The following is a 26,114-nucleotide window of genomic DNA, read 5'->3' as shown; positions in this document are numbered from 1 at the left end:
GCGACTCGGCCAACGTTGTCTACCTCATACGCTGCAGGAAAGGATGTCCCGAAGCGTGGTACATTGGCGAGACCATGCAGACATTGCGACAACGAATGAACGGACATCGCGCAACAATCACCAGGCAGGAATGTTCCCTTCCAGTCGGGGAACACTTCAGCAGTCAAGGGCATTCAGCCTCTGATCTCCGGGTAAGCGTTCTCCAAGGCGGCCTTCAGGACGCGCGACAACGCAGAATCGCCGAGCAAAAATTTATAGCCAAGTTCCGCACACATGAGTGTGGCCTCAACCGGGACCTGGGATTCATGTCTCATTACATTCATCCCCCACCATCTGGCCTGGACTTGCAAAATCCTACCAACTGTCCTGGCTGGAGACAATTCACACCTCTTTAACCTGGGGTTACCTCTCTCCAGTTGCTCCATCTGGATCTGTAGACTTAATTACCTGCAAAGACTCGCATTCAAAGCATTGTCTGGCATCTTTGACTTTGTCTATAGATATGTTTGTGGAGCCTACCTCTCCATTCACCTGAGGAAGGAGCTGGGCTCTGAAAGCTAGTGATTCAAAACAAACCTGTTGGACTTTAACCTGGTGTTGTAAGACTTCTTACTGTTTCTATATCGGAGCCTAAAGGGAGAAAGGCACCATGGCTGGTCGGACACTTCAAAGACTTTTTACACCCACACTACCCCATAACACTTTACATTGTTGTTAATCAGAAATCTTTCCACCTCTGCTTTAAACATATCCACTGACTGAGCTTCCACAGCCCTCTGGGATACAGAATTCCAAAGATTCACACTCTCTGGGTAAAGACATTTCTTATCTTGGTCCTAAGTCGGTGCAGATGACACTAAAGTCGGTGGAGTTGTGGACAGTGCAGAAGGATTGTAATTGAAAATACAGAAAAATGTGTCATTTGAAACATAGAAGTCTGGCAATATCTGGTCTGAGAGGATACAGGGAAAGATCCCACAAAAGGTTAATAGCAGCTGCAAAGAGCAGGATTATAAAATGCAGATTCTTTCTCACAAGCAGGCTTATCAAACACACAGGTTTCATGTGGTAAGCTAAAACAATGGCTCACACCTTCACTGAAAGTAACTATCTCAGGAAGCATCTGGAAAGGCATGGATGAGAGTTTCAATTGAATTAAGTGACGAATGTTTAAAGCAGGCAGGTCTTTCAAGTCATAACCAAGTTAAATTTTAGCATACAGCTAAAAGCAAAGTCTCACACCTTAATTGAAATAAAGGGGTGACTTAATTGAGGCATACAAGATAGAACATAGAACAGTACAGCACAGAACAGGCCCTTCGGCCCTCGATGTTGTGCCGAGCAATGATCACCCTACTCAAACCCACGTATCCACCCTATACCCGTAACCCAACAACCCCCCCCCCTTAACCTTACTTTTTTTTAGGACACTACGGGCAATTTAGCATGGCCAATCCACCTAACCCGCACATCTTTGGACTGTGGGAGGAAACCGGAGCACCCGGAGGAAACCCACGCACACAGGGGGAGGACGTGCAGACTCCACACAGACAGTGACCCAGCCGGGAATCGAACCTGGGACCCTGGAGCTGTGAAGCATTTATGCTAACCACCATGCTACCCTGCTGCCCCTGGAGAAGAGAGTTCTCCAATCTCTCTTCAGAAGCCAGTCCCGCCATTCTGGGAACAAACTGGTGAACCTTTGTCGCACTCCCTCGATGGCGATAAGACCCTTCCTAAGGTCAGGGAACCAAAGCTGCTGACAGTGCTTTCGGGGTGGTCTGATCAAGCATCTATAGAATCGAGGCAAAATTTCACCATTCCTGTAACCAACTCCTCTAGTCATAAAGACTAACATTCCAACAGCGTTCCTAATAGTTTATATAATAACTTCTTTATGTGTATATTATAACTCATTAAGAAGCTGTTGTTAAGAAAGATGGATTTATTTACAGATTTAACAAGTCTGCTTAATGCAGAATCTCACTCCCAGAGCACTCCTAGCCGGGAGGGTTTGTTCTATCAGCTCCTGAGTTTGGCCTGGTTTCCAATCTTGCTCCTAAGCAGCCCCAGGTGGTTAACCTCTGCCCCCCCGATCGAGGGAACCTGTGTTCTATGGGCCCCACAAGGAGATCAATGATAGTTTCCAAAGTGTCCTCAAAGAAGAAAGAACAAAGAAAAGTACAGCCCAGGAACAGGCCCTTCGGCCCTCCAAACCTGTGCCGACCTTGCTGCCCGTCTAAACTAAAACCTTCTTCACTTCCGGGGTCCGTATCCCTATATTCCCATCCTATTCCTGTATTTGTCAAGATGCCCCTTAAATGTCACTATCGTTTAACGTCACTTAAACGTCCCCCTCATGGGGGACTTTATCCCAATCCTTCAGAAGGTCCATCAGCTCTCCTCTATCGCAATGGAAGCCCCTAAGCGAGAATCACAGCCCTAGACCAACGAGCCAAGCACCAACTCTCCTTTATCAACTTCAGTGCCAGATTAACACTGTCAGGGTGCCAAGGTGTAAGTGACAGTCCATGAGCAGGTTATTGCTGAGTAACTACCGCTTCATAGCACTGTTGCTGACTCATTCCATCACTTTGTGGTGACATTGCTCCTCACCTCCTTCCCGTAACAGCCTCCCTGAACAGAATTAGAATTAGAACAGTACAGCACAGAACAGGCCCTTCGGCCCTCAATGTTGTGCCGAGCAATGATCACCCGACTCAAGCCCACGTATCCACCCTATACCCGTAACCCAACAACCCCCCCCCTTAACCTTACTTTTTAGGACACTAAGGGCAATTTAGCCTGGCCAATCCACCTAACCCGCACATCTTTGGACTGTGGGAGGAAACCGGAGCACCCGGAGGAAACCCACGCACACACGGGGAGGACGTGCAGACTCCGCACAGACAGTGACCCAGCCGGGAATCGAACCTGGGACCCTGGAGCTGTGAAGCATTGATGCTAACCACCATGCTACCGTGCTGCCGTGCGCCAGAATGTGGCGACTAGGGGCTTTTCACAGTAACTTCATTGAAGCCTACTCGTGACAATAAGCGATTTTCATTCATTTTTCATTTTTCATTCACCTCAGCCCTAAAAGGTTTACCCCTTATGCACAAACTATGACCCCTGGTTCTGGACTCCCCCACCATCGGGAACATTCTTTCTGAATCTACCCGATCTAATCCTGTTAGAATTTTATAAGTTTCTATGAGATCCCCTCTCACGCTCCTAAACTCCAATGAATATAATCCCAACCGATTTAGTCTTTCCCCATGTGACAGTCCCACCATCCCAGGATTCAGCTGGGTAAACCTTCGCTGCACTCCCTCCATAGCAACAACATCCTTCCTCAGATAAGGACACCAAAACTGCCCACAGCACTCCAGGTGTGGCAATGTTGGACGATTGGGAAACCTTTAAAAATCAACAAAGGGTTAAAAGAAAATTTAGAAAAAGAGCAACGGTAAATTATGAAAGAAGACGTGTGCAAAATATCAAAGCAAAAGTTTCTATTAGTATATAAAAGGGAAGAGAGTAGCTGAAGTGAAGTCCATTGGAGGACTATGTTAACAGTGGGGAACATTATTAGTAGCGACGCTAAATCAATATTTTATCTTCGTTTTCATGGTGGAGGACACGAGTACTACCCCAATAGGAATAGGAAATGCAGACGTAATCGAAAGGGAGGAATGAAAACAATCATAATTAATAGAGGAAAAGTGCCAAACAAACTATCAGGATTGAAGGCAGGCAGGACCTGGTGGCCTATCCCATGGCCTTAAAGGAATGGCCACAGAGATTGTGGATCCATTGGTTATCATGGGCAGCACGGCAGCACAGTGGTTCGCACTGTTGCTTCACAGCACCCGGGTCCCGGGTTCGAATCCCGGCTTGGGTCACTGTCTGTGCGGAGTCTGCACGTTCTCCCCGTGTCTGCGTGGGTTTCCTCCGGGTGCTCCGGTTTCCTCCCACAAGTCCCGAAAGACGTGCTGTTCGGTGAATTGGACATTCTGAATTCTCCCTCTGTGTACCCGAACAGGCGCCGGAATGTGGCGACTTCATTGCAGCGTTAATGTAAGCCTACTTGTGACAATAAAAATTATTGTTATTATTACTATTATGTAGGAAATTACAGTCCAGTTAGTTTAACATCTGTTGTTGGGAAATTGTTAGAATCCATTATTAAGGAAGTAATATTAGGACATTTGGAAAGTCAAAACACAATCCAATCTGCATAGTTTTATGAAGGGTAAATCATGTTTGACTAATTTCTGAAGGTGTAACAAGCAAGGTGGATAATGGGGATCCTGTAGATGTAGTATATCTGGACTTCCAGAGGCATTTGATAAGGTGCTGCACAGAAGGTTAATGCACAAGGTAAGGTCACACAGAGTTAGGGGTGATTTATTAGCCTGGATAGAAGGCTGGCTGACGGACAGAAGGTAGAAACGGGATAAATGGGTCTTTTTCTGGTTGGCAAGATTTGACCAGTGGACACAAGGTTCTGGCCTCGAACCCCAACTATTTACAATCTAATAAAGGGGATAGAAGGAACTATAGCCAAATTAGCAGATTACACTAACATACGTGGGTCAGTAAGTTGCAATGAGGAAATAAGAAATTTACAAATGTAGAGAGAGATAGGTTCGGTGAGGGGTCAAAAATCAGGGCTGGTTTAGCACAGGGCTAAATAGCTGGCTGTGAAAGCAGACCAAGGCAGGACAGCCACACGGTTCAATTCCCGTACCAGCCTCCCCGAACAGGCGCCGGAATGTGGCGACTAGGGGCTTTTCACAGTGACTTCATTTGAAGCCTACTCGTGACAATAAGCGATTTTCATTTCATTTCATTTGGCAGAAGGAGTTTAACGTGAATAAGGTCGGTGACTAGTCATGTCCTGCAGCAATCTGTTCTGGGACCTCTGGTCTTTTATAAATGACTTGGATACTGCGAGGCCCGGATAGAGTGGACGTGGAGAGGATGTTTCCATTTGTAGGAAAAACTAGAACCAGAGGACACCATCTCTGACTAAAGGGACGATCCTTTAAAGCTGAGATGAGGAGGAATTTCTTCAGCCAGAGGGTGGGTGAATCTGTGGAACTCTTTACCGCAGAAGGCTGTGGAGGCCAAATCACTGAGTGTCTTTAAGACAGAGATGGATAGGCTCTTGATCAATAAGGGGATCAGGGGTTATGGGGAGAAGGCAGGAGAATGGGGATGAGAAAAATATCAGCCATGATTGAATGGCGGAGCAGACTTGATGGGCCGAGTGGCCTAATTCTGCTCCTATGTCTTATGGTCTTATGATTGAGCTTGGCCAATCCACCTATCCTGCACATCTGGGCTGCCCTGTTCTGCCACTCCCCCCTTCCCCCCATCCTCGGAGGCACCCGGGAACACCTCCTCACCCCCCCCCCCCCCTCCACCTGGTAAAGTCCCCCAGGCTTGATCCCTGGCAGTGCCAACATGGAACCCTGGCACTGCCATTCTGGTAATCTAGCAGCACCTCACCCAGTCTGGCAGTGCCACCTGGCAATAGCAGGCTGGCAGTGTCAAGGTGCCTGGGTGCCAGAGGGAGTGCCAGAGTGGCACCCTGCCTTATCCTCGGCCAGCCAGGGTCTCCAATGGCCTGGGAGCCCCCCCCCCCACCCACCTTCCCCAGGTGCCAAGACGACTGCTCCATGTTTGTGGAAAGCGGTACTAAACGGCATCCTAGCGAGGTCCCCGGGCATGAACGTCACGTCCATGGTAGCATGGCAGGGTAGCATGGTGGTTAGCATCAATGCTTCACAGCTCCAGGGTCCCAGGTTCGGTTCCCGGCTGGGTCACTGTCTGTGCGGAGTCTGCACGTCCTCCCCGTGTGTGCGTGGGTTTCCTCCGGGTGCTCCGGTTTCCTCCCACAGACCAAAGATGTGCGGGTTAGGTGGATTGGCCATGCTAAATTGCCCGTAGTGTCCTAATAAAAAGTAAGGTTAAGGGGGGGTTGTTGGGTTACGGGTATAGGGTGGATACGTGGGTTTGAGTAGGGTGATCATTGCTCGGCACAACATCGAGGGCCGAAGGGCCTGTTCTGTGCTGTACTGTTCTATGTTCTATGTCCCAGGTGCCAGGAGTATCCCGCGAACGTATATTTAAATGGCTTTATAGCTTATTAAATATGCTGATCTTGATCAAGCTCAGTGACGGCGAGATCCTGATCGCGACATCGCGCGAGACTCTGTTAAATCTCGCCAGGCTATTCGAGCATCTTAAATCTCACCAGAGATCTCCCGCGAGATTCAACAGCTGCATCGAGACAACAAGGGGGTGGCGGGGCCGTTAAATCGGGACTTCTTCGAGGACACCCAAGAGTCGGTAGGTCATGTTACAGTTGTATCGGACTTTGGTTAGGCCACATTTGGAATACTGCGTACAGTTCTGGTCGCCACATTACCAGAAGGATGTGGATGCTTTAGAGAGGGTGCAGAGGAGGTTCACCAGGATGTTGCCTGGTGTGGAGGGTGCTAGCTATGAAGAAAGGTTGAGTAGATTAGGGTTGTTTTTGTTGGAAAGACGGAGGTTGAGGGGGGACCTGATTGAGGTCTACAAAATTATGAGAGGTATGGACAGGGTGGATAGCAAGAAGCTTTTCCCAAGAGTGGGGGTGTCAGTTACAAGGGGTCATGAGTTCAAGGTGAGAGGGGGAAAGTTTAAGGGAGATGTGCGTGGAAAGTTTTTTACGCAGAGGGTGGTGGGTGCCTGGAATGCTTTACCAGCGGAGGTGGTAGAGGCGGGCACGATAGCGTCATTTAAGATGCATCTGGACAGGTATATGAACGGGCGGGAAACAGAGGGAAGTAGACCTTGGAAAATAGGAGACAGGTTTAGATAAAGGATCTGGATCGGCGCAGGCTGGAAGGGCCGAAGGGCCTGTTCCTGTGCTGTAATTTTCTTTGTTTTTTGTTCTTTGTTGAAACCCAACGGCAAGAGGTCTGGAAAAGGAGCCAGAGATCAGAATACAGTTGATCCCGAGTCCAAGGTCCATCCCCACCTCCGGGAAACACCTGGCTCATCAGACACGCACTGACCCGCACAATCCCTGGCTAGTGACAGGTGGTCAATCACACTCGCTAGCGAGTGATCACCGAAGGATATTGTCAGAAATATTATATGAGGGAGGTCCTCTTACGGAGGGTCAGTGCAGACTCGATGGGCCAAATGGCCTACTCCTCTTTCGGGCAGCACGGTTTCACAAGTGGATAGCACTGTGGCTTCACAGCGCCAGGGTCCCGGGTTCGATTCCCCGCTGGGTCACTGTCTGTGCGGAGTCTGCACGTTCTCCCTGTGTCTGCGTGGGTTTCCTCCGGGTGCTCCGGTTTCCTCCCACAGTCCAAAGACGTGCGGGTTAGGTGGATTGGCCATGATAAATTGTCCAAAAAGGTTAGGAGGGGTTATTGGGTTACGGGGAAGTGTGGGCTTAAGTGTGGTCGGTGCAGACTCGATGGGCCGAATGGCCCCCATCTGTGAATTCTTATGTACTGAAGCGGCATTTATTTGGGAGATGAGACAAAACTAATTCTTAAATCCTTACCTCACAACAAAATGCCTCTTAAAGGGGATATTATTCACACAATCTCAGAATGAGACAGCACAGAAGAGGCCCTTCGGCCCATCGAGTCTGCACGAACGCGTGAAAAATACCTGACCTGCCTACCTAGGCCCATTCGCCAGCACTTGGCCCATAGCCTTCAATGTTGGGACGGGCCAAGTGCCCATCCAGGTAAAGGGTGTGAGGCAACCTGCCTCTGCCCCCTCCCAGGCAGCGCGTTCCAGACCCTCACCACCCTCTGGGTAAAAAGGTTTTTCCTCAAATCCCCCCTAAACCCCCTGCCCCTCACCTTGAACATGTGTCCCCCTCATAACTGACTCTTCAACGAAGAGGAACAGCTGCTCCCTATCCACCCTGTCCATGTCCACTCATCATCGTGTATATTCCATCATAATTACACGTGTCAATCCTCGCCCTTAACTCATCCATTTTACCGTTAATACTCCTGGCATTAAAATAGAGGCCATCCAGTCTTGTCTTACTCCCTTGAAACTTACTACCTCTGTATTCCCTCTGACTGGATTGCTTTTCTGTGTTATAGAACATTACAGCGCAGTACGGGCCCTTCGGCCCTCGATGTTGCGCCGACCTGTGAAACCATCTGAAGCCTATCTGACCTACACTATTCCATTTTCATCCATATGTCTATCCAGTGACCACTTAAATGCCCTTAAAGTTGGCGAGTCTACTACTGTTGCAGGCAGGGCGTTCCACACCCCTACTACTCTCTGAGTAAAGAAACTGCCTCTGACATCTGTCCTATATCTACCACCCCTCAATTTAAAGCTGTGTCCCCTCGTGTTGGTCATCATCATCCGAGGAAAAAGACTCTCACTGTCCACCCTATCTAACCCTCTGACTATCTTATATGTCTCTATTAAGTCACCTCTCAGCCTTCTCTCTAACGAAAACAACCTCAAGTCCCTGAGCCTTTCCTCGTAAGACCTTCCCTCCATACCAGGCAACATCCTAGTAAATCTCCTCTGAACCCTTTCCAAAGCTTCCACATCCTTCCTATAATGTGGTGACCAGAACTGCACGCAGTACTCCAGGTGCGGCCGCACCAGAGTTTTGTACAGCTGCAGCATGACCTTGTGGCTCCGAAACTCAATCTCCCTACTGATAAAGGCTAGCACACCATATGCCTTCTTAACAGCCCTATTAACCTGGGTGGCAACTTTCAGGGATTATGTACCTGGATGCCGAGATCTCTCTGTTCATCTACACTACCAAGAATCTTGCCATTAGCCCAGTACTCTGCATTCCTGTTACTCCTTCCAAAGTGAACCACCTCACACTTTTCCGCATTAAACTCCATCTGCCACCTCTCAGCCAGCTCTGCAGCTATGTCCCTCTGTAACCTATAACATCCTTCAGCACTATCCACAACTCCACCGACCTTCGTGTCATCTGCAAATTTACTAACCCATCCTGCTACACCCTCTTCCAAGTCATTTATAAAAATGACAAACAGCAGTGGCCCCAAAACAGATCCTTGCGGTACACCACTAGTAACTGAACTCCAGAATGAACATTTGCCATCAACCACCACCCTCTGTCTTCTTTCAGCTAGCCAATTACTGATCCAAACCGCTAAATCACCTTCAATCCCATACTTCCTTATTTTCTGCAATAGCCTACCGTGGGGAGCCTTATCAAACGCCTTATTGAAATCTATATACACCACATCAACCGCTTTACCCTCATCCACCTGTTTGGTCACCTTCTCAAAAAACTGAATAAGGTTTGTGAGGCATGACCTACCCTTCACAAAACCGTTATACCGTGTCTTTACTCTGCTATCAGTCTGTATCCCCTCCTCCTACTGCCAAACCCGCCGACAAGGATGTTAGTCGCGCTCTGGTTGAGATGTAGACCGTCCCGCTTGTACAGGTCCCACCTTCCCCAGAAACGGTCCCAATGGTGCAGGAATCTAAAACCCTCCCTCTTGCGCCAACTCTTAAACCACACATTCTTCTGCGCTATTCTCCTATTTCTATACTCGCTTGCACGTGGAACTGGGAATATCATAGAATTTACAGTGCCGAAGGCCATTCAGCCCAGCGGGTCTGCACCGGCCCTTGGAAATAGCACCCTACCCAAGGCCACACCTCCACCCGATCTCCGCAAACCACCCATCCGGAGGAAACCCACGCAGACCCGGGGACAACCTGCAGGCTCCACACAGACAGTGACCCAGTGTGGAGTGGAACCTGGGACCCTGGAGCTGTGAGAGAGCAGTGCTAACCACTGTGCTACCGTGCTGCCCAATGAGTAATCCAGAGATTACAACCCGAGACATCCTGCTCTTTAATCTATTGCCTTACTCCCTGAATTCTTCTCCCTCTTTCTACTGATGTCATTGGTACCAACATGTACAATACCTTACCACCCTCCCACTTCAGGATGTTCATTCAGACATCCTGGACCCTGGCACCAGGGAGGCAACATACCATCCTGGCGTCTCTTTCATGTCCACAGAAGCGCCTATCTGTGCCCTTTACTATAGAGTCCCCTATGACTATTGCTCTTCTGCGCTTTGACCCTTCCTGCTGAACATCAGAGCCAGCCGTGCTGCCACTGCTCTGGCTGCTGCTGTTTTCCCTGATAGGCTATCCCCCCCCCGACAGTATCCAAAGGGGTATACCTGTTCGAGAGGGGGACAACCACAGGGGATTCCTGCACTGACTGCCTGCCCCTTCTGGTGGTCACCCATTTCTCTGCCTGCACCTTGGGTGTGACCACATCTCTCTAACTCATATCTATGATGCTTTCTGCCACTTGCATGCTCCTAAGTGCATCCAATTGCTGCTCCAACCGAACCACGCGGCCTGTGAGGAGCTGCCATTGGTTACACTTGCTGCAGACGTAGCCATCCGGAATGCTGGAACCATCACAGATCTGCCACATCTCACATTCGTACTCTACTTTTTGGAATCGTGTTCCCTGACCTAAAACCCTGGAAGGTGACAACTTTTCACTTATAGAGTTAGCTGACGGAACCAGAGAATGATACTGCACAGAAAGAGGCCATTCAGCCCATCCTGATACTGCACAGGAAGAGGCCATCCAGCCCATCCTGATAGTGCACAGGAAGAGGCCATTCAGCCCATCCTGATGCTGCACAGGAAGAGGCCATTCAGCCCATCCTGATACTGCACAGGAAGAGGCCATTCAGCCTATCCTGATGCTGCACAGGAAGAGGCCATTCAGCCCATCCTGATGCTGCACAGGAAGAGGCCATTCAGCCCATCCTGATACTGCACAGGAAGAGGCCATTCTGCCTATCCTGATGCTGCACAGGAAGAGGCCATTCAGCCTATCGTTCTGTGCTGACTCTTTCAAAGAGCCATCCGGCTTGTCTCCTCTCTGTCCGCACCCCTCCACATTTCCTGGAGCTCTGCAAATGTGTCTTTTTCAAACATCTGTCCAATTCTGTTCTGAAAGTTATTATTGAATCTGTTTCCACCGCCCTTTCAGGCAAAGCCTTCCAGATCACAATAACTCGCTGGGTTAGAGAAATCCCGTCCACCTGTGTTCTCTGGTTACCCGGTATAGTGGGGGAATTTCGGGATTTAAATATAACATTTAAACTCTCACCGACGACCATGATGTTAAAATCAAATCCAGTCTTCATTGTTTTTCTCCGCATTTGCTCGATGATGGTGTCGATTCCCACGTAGCCCAATAACTGGGAGCCCACAGCCGATGGCTTCATGGGAACAGCCGGCTTGGGCTTCGGATCTTGAACCACGTCCGACATCCCAGATCCCACTTTTTTATCCTCTTCCGAACCTGAGAGAAAATTGTGAACAACAACATGAATTCCACCCTGCGGCAAGGTTTCATTGACGAACCTCCCTCCCCGTGTTAACGCTACTCCAGGAATGGGAGAAAGTTCACCCGCATTCGATCCAACTCCAGCAAGGCCTCAATTTCAAAACGCTCCCTGTTTTAAAATCCCTCCATGGTCTCATCCTTCCCTATCTCTGTAACCTCCTCTAACACACCGAGATCTAATCGACACAGAGGGTTCTGAGGGATTTGATGAAAAATGAAATGAAATGAAAAATGAAAATCGCTTATTGTCACGAGTCGGCTTCAATGAAGTTACTGTGAAAAGCCCCTAGTCGCCACATTCCGGCGCCTGTCCGGGGAGGCTGGTACGGGAATCGAACCGTGCTGCTGGCCTGCTTTCAAAGCCAGTGATTTAGCCCAGTGAGCTAAACCAGCCCCTTGAGGAGGATGCTGGATTCTGAGGGATTTGATGAGGAGGGTGCTGGATTCTGAGGGGTTTGATGAAATGAAATGAAAATGAAAATCTCTTATTGTCACGAGTAGGCTTCAATGAAGTTACTGTGAAAAGCCCCTAATCGCCACATTCCGGCGCCTGTCCGGGGAGGCTGATACGGGAATTGAACCGTGCTGCTGGCCTGCTTGGTCTGCTTTAAAAGCCAGCGATTTAGCCCAGTGAGCTAAATCAGCCCCTTGCTGGATAGATGCTGGATTCTGAGGGGTTTGTTGCTATCCACCCTGTACCATACCTCTCATAATTTTGTAGACCTCAATCAGGTCTCCCCTCAACCTCCGTCTTTCCAACGAAAACAATCCTAATCTACTCAACCTTTCTTCATAGCTAGCGCCCTCCATACCAGGCAACATCCTGGTGAACCTCCTCTGCACCCTCTCTAAAGCATCCACATCCTTCTGGTAATGTGGCGACCAGAACTGCATGCAGTATTCCAAATGTGGCCTAATCAAAGTCTGATACAACTGTAACATGACTTGCTGACTCTTGTACTCAATAACCCCGTCCGATGAAGGCAAGCATGCCGTATGCCTTCTTGACCACTGTTGATAAACCTGCATTGACACCTTCAGAGTACAATGGACCTGAACTCCCAGATCTCTCTGGACATCAATTTTCCCCAAGACCCTTCCATTGACCATATAGTCTGCTCTTGAGTTAGATCTTCCAAAATGCATCACCTCGCATTTGCCTGGATTGAACTCCATCTGCCATTTCTCTACCCAACTCTCCAATCTATCTATATTTTGCTGTATTCTCTGACAGTCCTCCTCGCTATCTGCAACTCCACCAATCTTAGTATCATCTGCAAACTTGCTCATCAGACCACTTATACCTTTGTCCAGATATCACAAACAACAGTGGTCCGAGCACGGATCCCTGTGGAACACCACTAGTCACCTTTCTCCATTTTAGAACATAGAACATAGAACAGTACAGCACAGAACAGGCCCTTCGGCCCTCAATGTTGTGCCGAGCCATGATCACCCTACTCAAACCAACGTATCCACCCTATACCCGTAACCCAACAACCCCCCCCCCCCCCTTAACCTTACTTTTATTAGGACACTACGGGCAATTTAGCATGGCCAATCCACCTAACCCGCACATCTTTGGACTGTGGGAGGAAACCGGAGCACCCGGGGAGGACGTGCAGACTCCACACAGATAGTGACCCAGCCGGGAATCAAACCTGGGACCCTGGAGCTGTGAAGCATTTATGCTAACCACCATGCTACCCTGCTGCCCTCATTTGATTTTGAGACACTCCCTTCCACAACTACTCTCTATTTCCTGTTGCCCAGCCAGTTCTTTATCCATCTAGCTAGTACACCCTGAACCCCATCCAACATCATTTTTTCCATCAACCTGCCATGGGAAACTTTATCAAATGCTTTACTGAAGTCCATCTACAGCCCTTCCCTCATCAATTAACTTTGTCACTTCCTCAAAGAATTCTATTAGGTTTGTAAGACATGACCTTCCCTGCAGAAAACCATGCTGCCTGGCACTGATAAGTCTATTTTCTTCCAAATGTGAACAGATCCTATCCCTCAGTATCTTCTCCAACAGTTTGCCTACCACTGACGTCAAGCTCACAGGTCTATAATTCCCTGGATTATCCCTGCTACCCTTCTTAAACAAAGGGACAACATTAGCAATTCTCCAGTCCTCCGGGACCTCACCCGTGCTCAAGGATGCTGCAAAGATATCTGTTAAGGCCCCAGCTATTTCATCCCTCACTTCCCTCAGTAACCTGGGATAGATCCCATCCGGTCCTGGGGACTTGTCCACCTTAATGCCTTTTAGAATACCCAAAACCTCCCCCTTCCTTATGCCAACTTGACCTAGAGTATTTAAACATCCATCTCCAGCCTCAACATCCATCTTGTCCCTCTCCTTGGTGAATACCGATGCAAAGTACTCATTAAGAATCTCACCCATTTCCTCTGAGTCCACGCATAAATTCCCTCTTTTGTCTTTGAGTGGGCCAATCCTTTCTCTAGTTACCCTCTTGCTCCTTATATACAAATAAAAGGCTTTGGGATTTTCCTTAACCCTGTTAGTCAAAGATATTTTATGACCCCTTTTAGCCCTCTTTATTGCGCGTTTGTGATTTGTCCTACTTTCCCGATATTCCTCCAAAGCTTCATCAGTTTTGAGTCGCCTCGATCTTACATATGCTTCCTTTTTCATCTTAGCTAGTCTCACAATTCCACCCGTCATCCATGGTTCCCTAATCTTGCCATTTCTATCTTTCATTTTCACAGGAACATGTCTGTCCTGCACTCTAATCAACCTTTCCTTAAAAGACTCCCACATTTCAAATGTGGATTTACCTTTAAACAGCTGCTCCCAGTCCACATTCCCGAGCTCCTGCCGAATTTTGTTATAGTTGGCCTTTCCCCAATTTAGCACTCTTCCTTTAGGACCACTCTTGTCCTTGTCCATGAGTATTCTAAAACTTACAGAATTGTGATCGCTATTCCCAAAGTAATCGCCGACTGAAACATCAACCACCTGGCCGGGATCATTCCCCAATACCAGGTCCAGTATGGCCCCTTCCCGAGTTGGACTATTTACATACTGCTCTAAAAAACTCTCCTGGATGCTCCTTACAAATTCTGCTCCATCTACGCCTCCAACACTACATGAGTCCCATTCAATGTTGGGGAAGTTAAAATCTCCCATCACAACCACCCTATTGCTCCTACATTGTTCTATAATCTGTCTACATATTTGTACCTCTACTTCATGCTCACTTTTGGGAGGCCTGTAGTAAAGTCCCAACAAAGTTACTGCTCCCTTCCTATTTCTTAGCTCTGTCCATATTGCCTCAGTGTTCAAATCCTCCATCGTGCCCTCCTTAATCACAGCTATGATATCATCTCTGATCAGTAATGCAACTCCTCCACCCCTTTTACCTCTCTATCCCTCCTGAAGCATCTATACCCTGGGATATTCAGTTGCCAGTCTTGCCCATCCTTCACCCAAGTCTCAGTAATACCAATAACATCATATTCCCAGGTACTGATCCAAGCCCTAAATTCATCTGCCTTACCTGCTACATTTCTCGCATTAAAACAAATGCACCTCAGACCACCTGTCCCTTAGCGTTCATCATCTCTTCCCTGTCTACACTTTGCCTTAGGAGGATGCTGGATTCTGAGGGATTTGATGAGGAGGATAGATGGTGGATTCTGAGGGATTTGATGATGAGATAGATGATGGATTCTGAGAAATTTGATGATGGGAGGACGTTTCTTCTTGTGACAACCTCTAGAACTACGGGACGTGAAGTCTGATTTAACGGGGAAAAAGTATTGTTTTGGCCGCGTATAGCAGCATGTTTCTTGGCACCTTAAGTGGCGGGAACGACTCTGCTATTTAATGGGACTGTGCCTTCTGTTTGGCCTGAGCGGGGCTCGCCCCACTGAGGCTGCACTTGCCTCCACTCAGCCTGTCAGTGCAGGAAAATGTGGTGGCGCTGCCCGAAGAGATGGTAAACGCTGCCCCATCGTTCCCCCTGTGGCCTCTCCACTGCAGCCTCCGGACACCCCCTGCCCACCTCCACTGCCTGACCTGTTCTCTTGCCCCCCCCCTTCACCCCACCTCAAGAGAAGGACACTCCTCTTCCGGATCCATGGCATGGGCAATTGGGCACCCAGGTTCCTTGGTCCTTGCCAGCCTGGCAGTACCACCGTGGTAGTGCCATGGTATCACCTGCTGGAGTGCCTGGGTACCACCCTGCCCACAGTCCGACCAGCTGGGGAGAGGCAGAGCCACCCTGCGGTACCACCCTGGCACCACTGCAGGGGGCAGTGCCAGGAGGCAGCACGGCTGAGGCATCCCCCCCCCCCCCCCCCAGGAGACAGCACTGCCGGGTCAACCCGCCCTCCCCCCGGGTCTATATGTACCAGTGCGCCTGTGGCGAGTATCCCTTGACTGCTTCCAACTTTTAGAAGGATGGTGATGAATTAGCTGACGAATTCTGCTGAATCCCTCACGGAAACAGTCACCTCATCGTACTGTGAATGTTGAGAAATTGCTGCATTTGAGCTGTGAATTGCCTCAGTGGCGAGATTTAGGGCTGGTGCTTCATGATGTCTGGACCCGTTCAATGATAAGATTTATCTTTCTGCAGCACCATTTCCTCTGCCCAGAAAGGGAACAATCAAAACTGTGCAGTCTCATTCCAGCAGGTAGTACATTGTTCTGAGAGGGTTCCAGATTTGCTATTGTTTCTCTGGCCCGTCAATCTCTGTTATTTAATCTAACCATTTGCATTATTTATCCATATCTCATTATTTATCTTCTCGAATCCACGAAATTCACCCTATTTTCTTTTTATTTGTCCTTCCTTTGTTCCTGGAGCTCATTGGTGGAGGAGATTGGCCTGTCATTTACCAGGATTTCGTTATCAGTTTCAACTTCCACAAATTTACGGTGCCAATTGTTTTTGTGTTGACCCAGGGCTGGAAATCTCTCCAGTAAACGGGGCAGCCTGTGGGATAGCCTTCCTGCAGGAATGCTGGGCCGCTGTGCTCCCAGATTGCTCCTCGGTGCCAGGAAAATAGAATCATCAACACGTGGCCAGTGGGCTGGTTTAGCTCACTGGGCTAAATCGCTGGCTTTGAAAGCAGACCAAGCGGGCCAGCAGCACGGTTCGATTCCCGTACCAGCCTCCCCGGACAGGCGCCGGAATGTGGCGACTAGGGGCTTTTCACAGTAACTTCATTTAGAACATAGAACAGTACAGCACAGAACAGACCCTTCGGCCCTCGATGTTGTGCCGAGCAATGATCACCCTACTCAAACCCACGTATCCACCCTATACCCGTAACCCAACTACCCCCCCCTTAACCTTATTTTTTAGGACACTAAGGACAATTTAGCATGGCCAATCCACCTAACCCGCACATCTTTGGACTGTGGGAGGAAACCGGAGCACCCGGAGGAAACCCACGCACACACGGGGAGGACGTGCAGACTCCGCACAGACAGTGACCCAGCCGGGAATCGAACCTGGGACCCTGGAGCTGTGAAGTATTTATGCTAACCACCATGCTACCGTGCTGCCCCAATTTGAAGCCTACTTGTGACAATAAGCGATTTTCATTTTCATTTCAGGTCATCCCAGCGTTCTTTGGAGCCGAGCTGTGTGACGATAATTGGAACCGATGGGAAGGAAATCATGTTTCCTCCACGAGTATTCGCTCTCCCCACCGCCTCCCCCTTCCCGGGAAACAAAAGGCTCATTGATCATCAAACGGGGAAAGGGATCCCACGCACCAATCAGAGCCCGCTCCCTGGGATTGCCACACTGAGGAGTGCTATTGGCTGAAAAGTAGGACAGGGGGAGCAACTCGCTGATTTTATTGGCTGCGCTTGTTATTCCCAACTGAACAGAGCTGGGCAGTAATTTGCTCTGGGAGGGGGGGTGGGCTGGCTGGCTGACGGGGGTGGGGCGGTGGAGGATGGGATGTTGGGTGAGGGGGGGGCTGGTTGGTGGGCTGGCTAGCGGGCGGGGTAGGTGGGGAGGTGGGGGAATGGGGGGTGGTGGAGCTGGGGGATGGGGTGGGTAAGGGGGGCTGGCTGGCTGACAGGGGCTGGCTGGCGGGCGTGTGGGGGTGGGGGGGCTGGCTAGCCGGGGGGGGGTGCTGGCTGGCTGGGGGGTGGAGCCTGATTGATTCGGCAACATCGGCTCTGCAGGATTGGGACATCCTGATCATGAAAACAAATCCCCCCCCAAAGAGACAGAGACCCTCCCCATGCACCTGCTATACCCCCCTCAGGGTAACCCCCCCCCCCACTCAGGGTAACCCCACCCCCTCAGGGTAACCCCACCCCCTCAATGTAACCCCACCCCCCCTCAGGGTAACCCCCCCTCCCCCTCAAGGTAATCCCCCCTCTTCAGAGTAACCACCCCCCCGAGGGTAACCCCCCTCAGGGTAACCCCCCCTCAGGGTAACCCCCCCCCCATATGAAGACCCCCACGGGGCAGTACTAAGGGGTACTGCCTACTGCCATGTCCTGCCCGATGCTGCCCCTCTCCCCCTGGGGCCATGGTGCCCCTCTCCCCCCGCCCCCCCTTGGGGTGGCGGGGCGGGGGTTGGCGGGGGGGAGGGGCGGGGGGTGGCGGGGGGGGGGGTGGTGGCGGGGGGTGGCAGGGCGGGGCGGGGGGGTGGTGGCAGGGTGGGGGGGTGTCTGATAATTCAAACTCGTTTCCCAGCTCTCGCTGGGTTTTGCAGCCACATCGCCATTTGCACTGACAGCCATCCTGGGGTAGGTGTCCCCTCCCACCAACAGTAATCCAGCTCCCACAGGCCCAAAATTACAGCAGAAAATCAAAGAACCTTCAGCACAAGTAACATTGGGCGCGGCACAGTAGCACACTGGTTAGCACTGCTGCCTCACACCGCCAGGGACCCAGGTTCGATTCCCTGCTGGGTCACTGTCTGTGCGGAGTCTGCACGTCCTCCCCGTGTCTGCGTGGGTTTCCTCCGGGTGCTCCGGTTTCCTCCCACAGTCCAAAGACATGCAGGTTAGGTGGATTGGCCATGATAAATTGCCCTTAGTGACCAAAAAGGTTGTGTGGGGCTATGGGGACAGGGTGGGGGAGCGGGCCTGTGTTGGGGTGCTCTTTCAGAGGGTCGGTGCAGAATTGATGGGCTGAATCGCCTCCTTCCGCACTGTAGGGATCCTATGGTTCTTTGATTGCATTTTAAAAGGGCCATTCCGTCAGCGCATAAGAAAGAGAACTTGCCTCTGTATTACAGCTTGAACAAGCTCCGCCAATCAGCAAGGTCATTGAAGCTAACCTCACAAACTACCTCATAAATAGGCTCCCTGTTAAAGCGGGGAACTGATCAGCAGAGCGCTCCTTAAAGAGTTGCGGATTTGTGAGTCAGTACCAGGAGGAGGCCATTCAGCCCTCGAGTCTGCTCCTCCACTCAGTAACATCATGACTGATATGTTTGTGGCCTCAACTTCACCTTCGGCCTATCCCCAAGAAGCTTTGAGCAAACACACAAGAATCCTCAAGAACTCTTTTGAGAGTGATTTCCATCATTTGGGATCTTCTTGCAGAGAGAAACAGTTACAGCATCAGATTCGTTTTTATTATAGAACCTCTAATCATGAAATAGTCTTCCTGAATTGTCCAGGACATTGGTGAGATTAGCAACATCCTGGGGCTAACCATTGACCAGATACTGAACCGGCACAGCCATATAAATACTGTGGATACAGGAGCAGGTAATGAGTAACTCACCTCCTCACCCCTCCAAAGCCTGTCCACCATCTACAAGGCACAAGTCAGGAGTGTGATGGAATACTCTCCACTTGCCTGGATGAGCGCAGCTCCAACAACATTCAAGAAGCTCAACACCATCCAGGACAAAGCAGCCCCGCTTGATTGCTCCCCTTTCCACAAACATTCACTCCCTCCACCACCGACGTAGCAGCCGTGTGCCCCATCTACAAGATGCACGGCTGGAACTCACCAAGGCTCCTTAGGCAGCACCTTCCAAACCCACAACCACTACCATCTAGAAGGACAAGGGCAGCAGATACCTGGGAACCCCACCACCTGGAGGTTCCCCTCCAAGTCACTCACCACCCCGACTTGGAAATATATCGGCCGTTCCTTCACTGTCACTGCGGCAACATCCTGGACACCTCACTCTAATAGCACAGTGGGTGTACCTACACCATGCGGACTGCCGCGGGTTCAAGAAGGTAACTCACCCCCCACCTTCTGAAGGTCCAATTAGGGATGGGCAATAAATGCTGGCCTAACCGGCGAATCCACATCCTGCAAATGAATTAAAAAGCACCAAGAATATGGGCTGGGATTCTCCGACCCAGCGCCGGGTTAGAGAATCCCCGGGATGCGTGAAACCCACCCTGATGCCCTCTTCTCCGGCGCCGAATTCAGGGGCGAGCTGGATTCCCGCCATGCTGGTCGGGGCCGTTGGCAGCACGGCATTCCGTCACGGCCCAGCTCCGGAGCAAGGCATTCCGACTGGGCCCAGCGCCGGAGCACGGCATTCCGTCACGGCCCAGCGCCGGAGCACGGCATTCCGTCACGGCCCAGCTCCGGAGCACGGCATTCCATCTGGGCCCAGCTCCGGAGCACGGCATTCCGTCTGGGCCCAGCTCCGGAGCACGGCATTCCGTCACGGCCCAGCTCCGGAGCACGGCATTCCGTCACGGCCCAGCGCCGGAGCACGGCATTCCGTCTGGGCCCAGCTCCGGAGCACGGCATTCCGTCTGGGCCCAGCTCCGGAGCACGGCATTCCGTCACGTCCCAGCTTTGACGGCCGTTAACTCTAACCCTGGCAATTCTCCGGGCCCCGATGGGCCGAGTGGCAGTAAAGTTTTGGCCAGTCCCGCTGGCGTGAATTACTCACCTCACACCCGGTGGGACCGGGCAGGTAAGTGAACGGGGCCGGTCCCGGGAGGGTGTGGGGGGGGGGAAAGACAGAGGAATCCGACCTCGGGGAATCCCCCATGGTGGCCTGGCCTGCGATCTGGGCCTCCCTACCAAGCATGACATTCCGTCTGGGCCCAGCTCCGGAGAGGGCCCAGCTCCGGAGCACGGCATTCCGTCTGGGCCCAGCTCCGGAGCACGGCATTCCGTCTGGGCCCAGCTCCGGAGCACGGCATTCCGTCTGGGCCCAGCTCCGGAGCACGGCATTCCGTCTGGGCCCAGCTCCGGAGCACGGCATTCCGTCTGGGCCCAGCTCCGGAGAGGGCCCAGCTCCAGAGCACGGCATTCCGTCTGGGCCCAGCTCCGGAGAGGGCTCAGCTCCGGAGCACGGCATTCCGTCTGGGCCCAGCTCCGGATCCGGCACGGCATTCCGGCAGAGCGCAGCGCCGGCCACGATTTTCAGCAGACGCCGCCCAGATTCTCCGCCAATCCTGTTTCCCGATTGCGGCATCGGCCGACGGGGAATTTTCCGGCTGTTGAGATTCACCTCTTGCGCCGGCAGTGAACCCCCACCCACAGAATTCCTGGCGATGCCCGGGTGGCTATAACAGGGAATCACATTGACAAGCGTCGGGATGAGCGAATCTCGCCGACAGTGAACGGCGCGCGGCTGAGAATCACGCTGCTGGGGGGGGGGGGGGGGGGGGGGTGAGGGGACTATCCGGCCCGCGCCCCGATTGGGAACCATTTCCAATATCAACATTGTGATGAGGGAGATTTACCAATCGGTACATTATTAAAGAATGTGAATCTCTCCTGAGATGTTTTATATCGATATTCAATGTGAGGCTGACACACTAAAAGAGACAAAGGATCAGCGATTTAAAATGATACCGTTGTGTTTACCTGTCTCAATGGGCATAGCCTGAATAGGATTGGCTTGGGGGAAATGTGCAGCTCCCCTGCTGCCCAGCTTTGCCTTTGTGTCGGGTGAGTGTGACGATCCAGCCCCAGGCTGCTGCCGGCTGTCACACCGACAGCGAGAACAGAGCTCTCGGTAACATTGGTCCTGATTCACCATTTAAACAGCACCCTTCTCCTACTCAAATCTGCCCATGAACAGGGAGCGCCTGTTTATGCGCAGCTTGGCAGCGATCCCTCTGCCCTCTCTGCTCGCTCAGCAGAGATTTTCCCTCTGATTATCAGTCGCTTGACAGAAGCAGCAGACACAGACAGAGACAACCCATAATTAGAGCCCAGAAATGAGCCATACATTATCGACAAAGCTTTCAAATGCGGACCAGCCTGTGTGAGCAGTCACTAGAGTCAGTAGGATATATAAACACCAACAATAAATCTGTCTCATCTTTAAAATAATTGAAATCTTGTTGGATATGATGGGGACCCCAAATAGTTAATGATTCGATTTCTTTATTTCTTTTTTTCCAAAGCAAAAAAAAACATTCTTATTCCCCCCCCCCCACCTCGCAGTTTGTCGAGCAAATTAAATAGCAGAGGTGGGGAATGATGGATATTCCAGGGAATATCCACTGTTAATGGGGGAAATGCGATTCAGTAACTGGGAGATGGATGAAGCAGGTTGTATGGACCCAGCATCATCACAGAGGCAGGCAGAAAACAACAAAGAAATGGAGGAAAATAGGTTACCTTTCCACATCTGGGAGGCTGCTCACTCCCACACCGACCCTGGTCTATCTTTCCAATTTGCCTTCTGTCCGTCAGGACCTTTCCAATGTTGTATCGATATAACCTGATATTATTTTGTTGTGTTTCCAGCGATGCTGGCTCTCAGAGATGTTGTCTGACACTGGCGTCACCTGACCAGAATATTAATTGATTCTGGCTCCACCACCACAGCTCCCGAACCTCCCTCTAACTCCCCCCCCCGAGACTCTGTCTCCGCCCATTAACAGCTGAGACCCCAGCCCCAGGAAGCCTCCACACAGGCGAGGATACGGAGCCACTTCACTGATGCTAATTGTTTGTGTGACGAGAGTGGAGCCCAGGGTTAACTCTTCATATCCAATGTCCCCACATTTCTGCAGAACTTCACACATTTAGTACCCATTTTCTTCTGGGGTGAGAAATTGCCCCAATCTGTGTTTTAACGGGTGCCAGCTCCCCGCCCCGCATTGAGCAGAGGCCTCTCTCACAGGATGGACGGAGGCAGTAAGATTATCAGCGGGATATTTGACTGTAATGGCCTCACCCTGCCCTCACCTATTTGCCAATGGGAGATGGGGTGGGAGATTCCCTGGGGAAATGACAATGGGGGCTGATGGAACCATCAATTCACCAGACACGTGTTTCCGATATGAATCTAGGCTTTAATCGACTTACTTCAGAGCCAGCCTGTTACCCGTTGATGAACTCTCAGTGAGCTCAGGCTGACTCTGGACACGGGTATTTATACAGCAGCACTAGGGGGAGGAGTCATGGGCGGAGCAAAGGGTGGAGCCCTGTACAAGTTCCAGAGTACTCCCAGAGCTACTCCCCCTAGTGGTAGGATAGCGCTACTGCGCTTACAAAGACAGTGTGAATTATCATATATACATCTATATATTACATTTACCACATTCACACCCTGCAAAAAAATCAAGTCGGGCGGGGGTGGTGGTCTATAAAGTCAGTCTGTCCGGTGGTCGGACTGCCCGCTGTGATCTGCGGAGCACCGGGGTTGCAGCTTCTTGCGGTGGCTGGACGGGTGTTGTGTGCTGGGGTACGATGGCGGACTCCAGGGAGGGTTGTATCCGAGCTTCATACTCTCCTGGTTCGACCGGGGACTGGGGGCGCTGGGGGCTGGCCGGCGTGGGTGCGCGGAACTGGTGGAGCAAGCTCGCGGGCTCGGGAGCGTGAGGGGGCGGCAGCATGGGGTGTAGGGTGAGAGGTCCTTCTGTGGGGGTAGAGGAGGCGCTGGATCCGGCGGGTGCCAGATCCCGGAGGGATACCGTGTCCTGACGGCCGTTAGGGAATTCGACGAATGCGTACTGGGGGTTGGAGTGGAGCAGGCGCCCCTTCTCAACAAGGGGGTCGGTTTTGTGCGCCCTGACGTGTTTCCTCAGAAGTACGGGGCCCGGTGTCCTCAGCCATGCCGGAAGTGAGACCCCCGTGGTAGTGCCCCTGGAAAAAATGAAGAGCCTCTCGTGAGGGGTCTGGTTGGTCGCTGTGCACAAAAGGGACCTAATAGCGTGGAGCGCGTCTGGGAGGACTTCCTGCCACTGGGAGACTTGGAGCTTTCTAGACCGGAGGGTCAGTAGGACCGTCTTCCAGACCATCGCGTTCTCCCTCTCCACCTGCCCGTTCCCCCTGGGGTTGTAGCTGGTAGTCCTGCTCGAGGCAATGCCCTTGTCGAGCAGGTACTGACGCAGCTCGTCGCTCATGAAGGACGAACCCCGGTCGCTGTGTTTGTAGCTGGGGAAACCAAACAGGGTGAAGATGCTGTGCAGGGCCCTAATGACTGTGTGGGAGGTCATGTCGGGGCACGGGATAGCGAATGGGAAACGGGAGAACTCGTCTACAACGTTTAAGAAGTAAACGTTCTTGTTAGTTGAGGGGAGTGGCCCTTTGAAATCAATCGCAAGGCGTTCAAAGGGCCTAGAAGCCTTGACCAGGTGGGCCCTGTCTGGTCTATAGAAGTGCGGTTTGCACTCCGCACAGATCGGACAGTCCCTGGTGACCGCTTTTACCTCCTCGTTGGAGAATGGCAGGTTTCGGGCCCTGATGTAGTGGGCGAGCCGGGAGACCCCTGGGTGGCAGAGGTCATTGTGGATGACTTTCAATCGGTCAATCAGCGCGCTGGCGCATGTCCCGCAGGATAGGGCATCCGGAGGCTCGTTGAGCTTCCCGGGTCGATATTTAATATCGTAATTGTAGGTGGAGAGTTTGATCCTCCACCTCAGAATTTTGTCGTTTTTAATTTTGCCCCTTTGCGAGTTGTCGATTATGAAGGCAACCGGTCTTTGGTCGGTGATGAGGGTGAACCTCCTACCTGCGAGGTAGTGTCTCCAGTAACGAATAGCCTCCACAATGGCTTGTGCTTCTTTCTTGACTGAGGAGTGTCGGAGTTCCGAAACGGAGAGGGTACGGGAGAAAAATGCGACTGGTCTCCCTGCCTGATTTATTGTGGCTGCTAGAGCTACCTCTGAGGCGTCGCTCTCTACCTGAAATGGGGTGGATTCATCCACCGCCCACATGACCGCTTTGGCGATGTCCTCCTTGATGCCGTCAAAGGCCTGGCGAGCCTCGGCTGACAGGGGAAATCGTGTGGCCCTAAAGAGTGGGCGGGCTTTGTCCGCATGTTGAGGGACCCACTGGGCGTAGTGGGAAAAAAATCCCAAGCACCATTTGAGGGCCTTGGGACAATGAGGGGGAGAGAGTTCTACGGTCCGGGTCTGGGCCCAGGACTCCGTTTTCCACGACGTAGCCGAGGATGGCTAGTCTGGTTGTGCGGAAAATGCATTTCTCCTTGTTGTACGTGAGATTCAGTTTCTGTGCTGTCTGGAGAATAGGTGGAGGTTGGCGTCGTGGTCCTGCTGGTCATAGCCGCAGATGGTGACATTGTCCAAGTACGGAAACGTGGCCCGCAGCCCGTACTGGTCCACCATTCGGTCATTGCTCGTTGGAACACCGAGACCCCATTAGTGACGCCGAAAGGGACCCGGAGGAAATGGAAGAGGCGGCCATCGGCCTCGAATGCCGTGTAGTGGCGGTCCTCCGGGCGGATTGGGAGCTGGTGGTATGCAGACTTCAGATCCACCGTGGAAAAGAGCCGGTACTGGGCGATCTGGTTTACCATGTCTGCAATCCTGGGGAGGGGATACGCGTCGAGGAGCGTAAATCTATTTATGGTCTGACTGTAGTCGACCACCATACGGAATTTTTCCCCGATCTTAATGGCCACCACCTGAGCTCTCCAGGGACTATTGCTGGCCTCTTTAACCCCCTCACTGAGTAGCCTTCGGACCTCTGCTCTGATAAATACCCTATCCTGCAGGCTATACCGCCTGCTACGAGTGGCTACGGGTTTACAGTCCTTTGTGAGATTGGCAAAGAGAGGAGGGGGGGGGGATTCGCAGCGTAGCGAGGCTGCAGATAGTGAGTGGGGGCAGGGGCCCTCCGAAGCTGAGGGTGAGGCTCTTGAGGTTACATTGGAAGTCTAGGCCTAATAAGAGTGGCGCGCAGAGGTCGGGCAAAACGTAGAGTTTGAATTTTGAGTAGCTAGCGCCTCGGATTGTGTGTCGCGGCGGTGCGCCCCTGGATCTGGACCGAATGGGAGCCTGAAGCGAGCGAGATAGTTTGCTGCACGGGGAAAACGGGACGCGAACAGCGTCTTACCAGGTCTGGATGTCTGAAGCTCTCCGTGCTCCCGGAGTCGAAGAGACATGGCGTTTTGTACCCGTTGATATGGACCTCTGCCATCGAGTTTCGTAGATGCTTCGGGCGTGATTGGTCCAGGGTGACCGCGCTGAGTTGCAAGTAGTCGGCGGCTCGATCAGCTGTGCTGGAGTGGCCCCGTGATGACTGCCCTCTGAGTTCATAGTCGAATTCGAATTCTTCTGCAGAGTTGTCCGAGCGTGGAGATGCAGATCGGGTCCGTGGATCGCACGTGGCGGGCGGCGAGGAAGAAGCCGTCCAAGATGGTGGCCCCATGGATCGCACGTGGCTGGAGGGGGCGGAGTCGGGGCATAGGCCGCAGCGTTTCGGGCCCCGCGGGGCTGCGAGTGAGGGAAGCGATTACTTCGAGTCGCTGGGGAGTT

At 51.7% G+C, this 26,114-nt stretch overlaps 1 protein-coding gene across 2 annotated transcripts in view; it reads right to left on the bottom strand.

The window, feature by feature from the left end:
• Positions 1 to 22,228, bottom strand: part of sept3 (septin 3) — a 75,128-nt gene extending 52,900 nt beyond the window's left edge. The window contains exons 1-2 of one of the 2 annotated variants that reach the window (XM_038783858.1): positions 22,006 to 22,228; positions 11,195 to 11,389 (exon numbers count right to left, since the gene is read on the bottom strand). In XM_038783858.1, coding sequence (XP_038639786.1) covers positions 11,195 to 11,389; positions 22,006 to 22,015 — 205 coding nt within the window. In that variant the 5' untranslated portion in view covers positions 22,016 to 22,228. The remainder of the gene's footprint in view (positions 1 to 11,194; positions 11,390 to 22,005) is intronic. The other variant, XM_038783857.1, reaches the window with a different exon arrangement.
• Positions 22,229 to 26,114: the final 3,886 nt, after the last annotated feature.

This window comes from Scyliorhinus canicula, chromosome 23 (genome assembly GCF_902713615.1).
Source record: "Scyliorhinus canicula chromosome 23, sScyCan1.1, whole genome shotgun sequence".
NCBI classification, from domain to species: domain Eukaryota; kingdom Metazoa; phylum Chordata; class Chondrichthyes; order Carcharhiniformes; family Scyliorhinidae; genus Scyliorhinus; species Scyliorhinus canicula.
This window is presented reverse-complemented; position numbering and strand designations above follow the sequence as displayed.